Below are 3,902 nucleotides of genomic sequence, written 5' to 3'. Positions count from 1 at the left end.
GAATGCAGGCAAAACACCCTGAGCTGCAGTGCTCCATGCGGAAAACAGGACAGCCACACTCCCAAGCAGAATCAGAATATGCAAACTTGTCATTCTCTGCTAGCACAGCAGAACCTCATGGAACAACTCAGCCAGAGTTGAAAGAGCATGATTTGTTGCATTCTTTTGTCAAAACAAAACCATCCTGGGCTGCCCCAATTAAGTCTGAACATCCAGACATCTCAGATGCCATGGCCAAAGTACTGCACCCTGATTTGTCCTCTTCTGTTAGTGAACACAAAAGAAGTGGAGAACTGGAGGTCAAACAGGAGAGGCGAAGCTACACCTTACACCCAGAGGAAACAGTACGACTAAAATTGGAACAGCCAACGTTGTCAAGTTCTTGTGGCACAGGACAGCAACCAGACAGTGCCACACTGGAAGGGGAATTCCCAAGTTTGTATTCCTCTGGCAAAAAAGAGCAAGAAGAAATTGCAAAACCAGAGTTTGACCATTCAGATTTATCATATTCAACTGATAAAGCACAACAACAAGAAACAACACAACTTGGGTTGGGAGAGCCAGATGGCAAATCAGAGCACTCACAACCTGCCCAAAAATTACTGCAACAGCCAGAGCTTTCAGAGGAGAAGGGAATGGACCAGCCTGGCTTTTTGCATTATCTTCATAAAGAAAATCAGAAAACAGCTTCACCGTTAGACTTAGTGCAATCAGGTTTATCACATTTGCTTGGCAAAACAGAAAAACAGGAAACTGCACAGACAGAGGACATGCCTTCTGATTTTTCATATTCCACGGGAACAGCAGAGCAGTTGCAAACAGAACAACTAAAATCAAAATGTCCAGATTTGTCATATTCCTTCAGCAAAGCAGAGATGCATGAAATGAAACCAATGGATTTATTGTGCTCTTATGTCAAAACACAACAATCACCAACTGCCCAGCTGGAGCATCCAGAGACATCATATTTCATGGGTGAAATGGAGCAAAGGGAGGGGGCCCAACCCGATTTGCAGTGCATTAGTTTGCAGTACTCTGTTGTTGAAACAGAGCGACCAGGAACACCCTCTGTATCATATCCCTTTGTTAGGACCGAGGAGCAGGGAACTGCACAACCTAACTTTGAAGAATCAGATTTATTAAGTCCTACTGACAAAGCAGAAAGGCATGATACAGCCCTGCTGAGGGCATTTCATTCAGAGAAGCGAGGCACTGGGGCTACTTCATCTCTAACTGCTCAGCTGGAAAGTAAACAAGATTTATCCTTTTCCACCAAGGAAGCAGAGACCCAACCATATTCATCTCTTACTGAAAAAACTATGTCTGTACCTTTGGGTGTTTCACATTCTGTATCTGAAACAAAACCAGTAGAAAGTCCAAAGTCTTCACCCATAACTGGAGGCCTGTCCCCCAAGCACTTAGATTTACCTTACACCTGCAGTAAAACAGAGCAGATAGAAACTGCCCAGCCTGCAACAGGTCTCTTCTTTGCAAGAAAAGAAGGAGAGAATACAGAAAATAATCTACATTTGCCTGTGGCTGCACAGTCAGCAGCTGCACATGTAACTTTACCTGAAAAAGCAAGAGAACAGACTCCACATTACTTCCACACAGCTATGCAATTAGAATATGAACAGTTGCAATTACCATATTCTACAGATAAAGCAGAAACTCTGGAAAGTCAAGATTATTTAACTGTATCTTCAAAACTGGAGTCTGAACCCTCAGTTCCATTTTATTCAGCTGAAGAAACATATCAGCAAGAAGTACCACCTTATTCAAAACCAGCCTCTGAGTATTTGGTTTCCACACACTCCCCTGCTGAAAGAGAGAAGCAAACCATGCAGTCACATATTCCCCAGTCTGCACAACCAGAGTGTAAACATGTAATTCCACCACATGATGAAGAAGAAATGCAAAAAATTCAGCTCTCTTCACCTAAATCAGCAAGCCTGATGACAGTGCAGAGTATGAGTCTCATGCACACACCAGACCAAGATGAGCAAGAATCTCAAGACAGTTTGTTGGGTACAAAATATCTGTCATCAGGGCAGCTAAGAAATATCCCCAAATTCACTTCTGAGCAGAATAAGCAAGAAATAAAACCTGATGTCCAGACAGTGCCAAGGTCAGTGACTTCAGAGTTGAACTTGACTGCTGCAACAGACTGGCAACTAGTGTCATCAGATTCATTTGTACCTTTTCATCCATTACCTGAAAAGTCAGAATCTGTGTTTTTTAGCAGTGATGAAGAGAAACAAAATACTCCATCATCTTCATCTGATGTAGTAGGTGTGCTTGGAAAGCAGCCTAGTGTAGATTCAGTCATTTATACTGGAGGGAAGGATAGGTGTGAAATGCAACCGTGTTTTGCAGACCAAAAGCATACATCCTTAGAGCACCTGGGAGCTGCTTCATCAGATCTTGTTAGTGAAACTGTGACACACAAAGCTCAGCATTATTCTGGTGAACAGGGAAGACTTTCTTCAGCAGGGATGAAGTCCATTAGCTCTAGTTCTGATGACAAGCAGAATCCAGATACTGCATCTTTCGGGCTAGTCAGCTGGCTGTTAGAAGAGGTGAAATCTCGCTCCATTAGTCCAGTAAGAGCTACAGAAGTAGACACTGAAGGAACTCAGCCTTTTGCAAATGAAGCTTCTGATCTTGGATCAAAACAAATCCCAGCTGGAAGTTGCAGAGAGCTTAGAGTTCATGGTGCTACAAAGAACAAAGGAGATACATTTAGAGTTTCTGATTCAGTGTCAAGTGAAGTTTCCCACAAAGTATCCTCAGAAACCAGTCACAGATTACAAAGGTATGATGTAACAGGTGCAGATAAAGTTCCAGAGCATGAAATTAGGATTGAAAAAACTCCAGAAATGGAAGTAATGCTAAATCCAGAGGCAGACAAAGTGCCTGAAGTGCCTCAGCATTACCTGAAAGGAGAAGAGAAAGAAATGCAACATGTGAGCACTGTAGGAGACAGTCAGCATGTTCCAGAGCCTACTGAACAAAAAGATCTATTTAATATCATTTCAGAAGGTTACGAAATACTCAATATTCATGCTCCTACACATATTTCTTCTGTTGATCAAGAAGAAAGTAAACACATGCCAGATAAACTGGAGTACTTGGAAACAAATCCTTCATTTAAAAGAAAATTAGTTGATGATGGCCACAGAGCCCTATCTTCTGGCGCAATAACAGAAACTTCAGAATGCTTGGAATTGGGACAGCCTGCAAGCCATGAATTAAAAGAATTTGTCAAAACTTATTATGTTGAAGAAAGTGGAGAAACACAACAAGAAAATCCTATGTTGACTGAAAACAATAAGGCAATGTTGGACACTAATAACGGTATGGCTGATGTGGATTATTTTGAAAAATATACATTGATTGATGACAAGTCTCCAATTAAGCCACAGTTTGAAAGACCAAGCTCATTGTTTACTGTGACAGAAGATCCCAATGAACCTGTGGAAGAAGCCTCATCTTTTAAAGAAACTGCTGAGGTAGATACTTTGGAAGAGGAGTTTTCCATACTAGAGAATCTGGATGAAGTATTTTACGGTACTGTGAAAGGAGAAAGCAAAATACAGTCCTATGCAGAGGCCCCAGAGCCTTTACCTCTGCAGAAAGAAATTAATATCAGCAGTAAAAAGGTTACAAATGTAGAAGATGAACGGAAGTCACCAGGGACCCCGCTCTTTGATACAGAAGAAGGAGTGCTAGAACGATCTATGTTGTTCCCTACCACTGTTGCTGCAGTTAATCCAGAGCTTCTAGAGGAACCACCTGCTCTGTCCTTTTTATACAAGGACCTCTATGCAGAAGCAGTAGGAGAAAAGACAAAGGATGAGACTCCTTCTGATGAAGAAAGTGGTAATTCTAATGCATCTTTC

The 3,902-nt window shown here is 41.8% G+C and overlaps 1 protein-coding gene across 1 annotated transcript in view; it reads left to right on the top strand.

Annotated features, from left to right (window-relative positions):
- The window catches only part of CMYA5 (cardiomyopathy associated 5), a 45,772-nt gene that overhangs the window by 14,152 nt on the left and 27,718 nt on the right, over positions 1–3,902 (top strand). The window contains 1 exon segment of the mRNA XM_010005421.1: positions 1–3,901. This exon segment is cut by the window's left edge and continues 19 nt beyond it. Coding sequence (XP_010003723.1) covers positions 1–3,901 — 3,901 coding nt within the window.

The sequence above is a fragment of the Chaetura pelagica genome, unplaced genomic scaffold, assembly GCF_000747805.2.
Source record: "Chaetura pelagica isolate M959 unplaced genomic scaffold, ChaPel_1.0 scaffold37, whole genome shotgun sequence".
NCBI classification, from domain to species: Eukaryota; Metazoa; Chordata; class Aves; order Apodiformes; family Apodidae; genus Chaetura; species Chaetura pelagica.
Note: the sequence above shows the minus strand (reverse complement) of the source record. Positions and strands in the feature narration are given on the sequence as shown.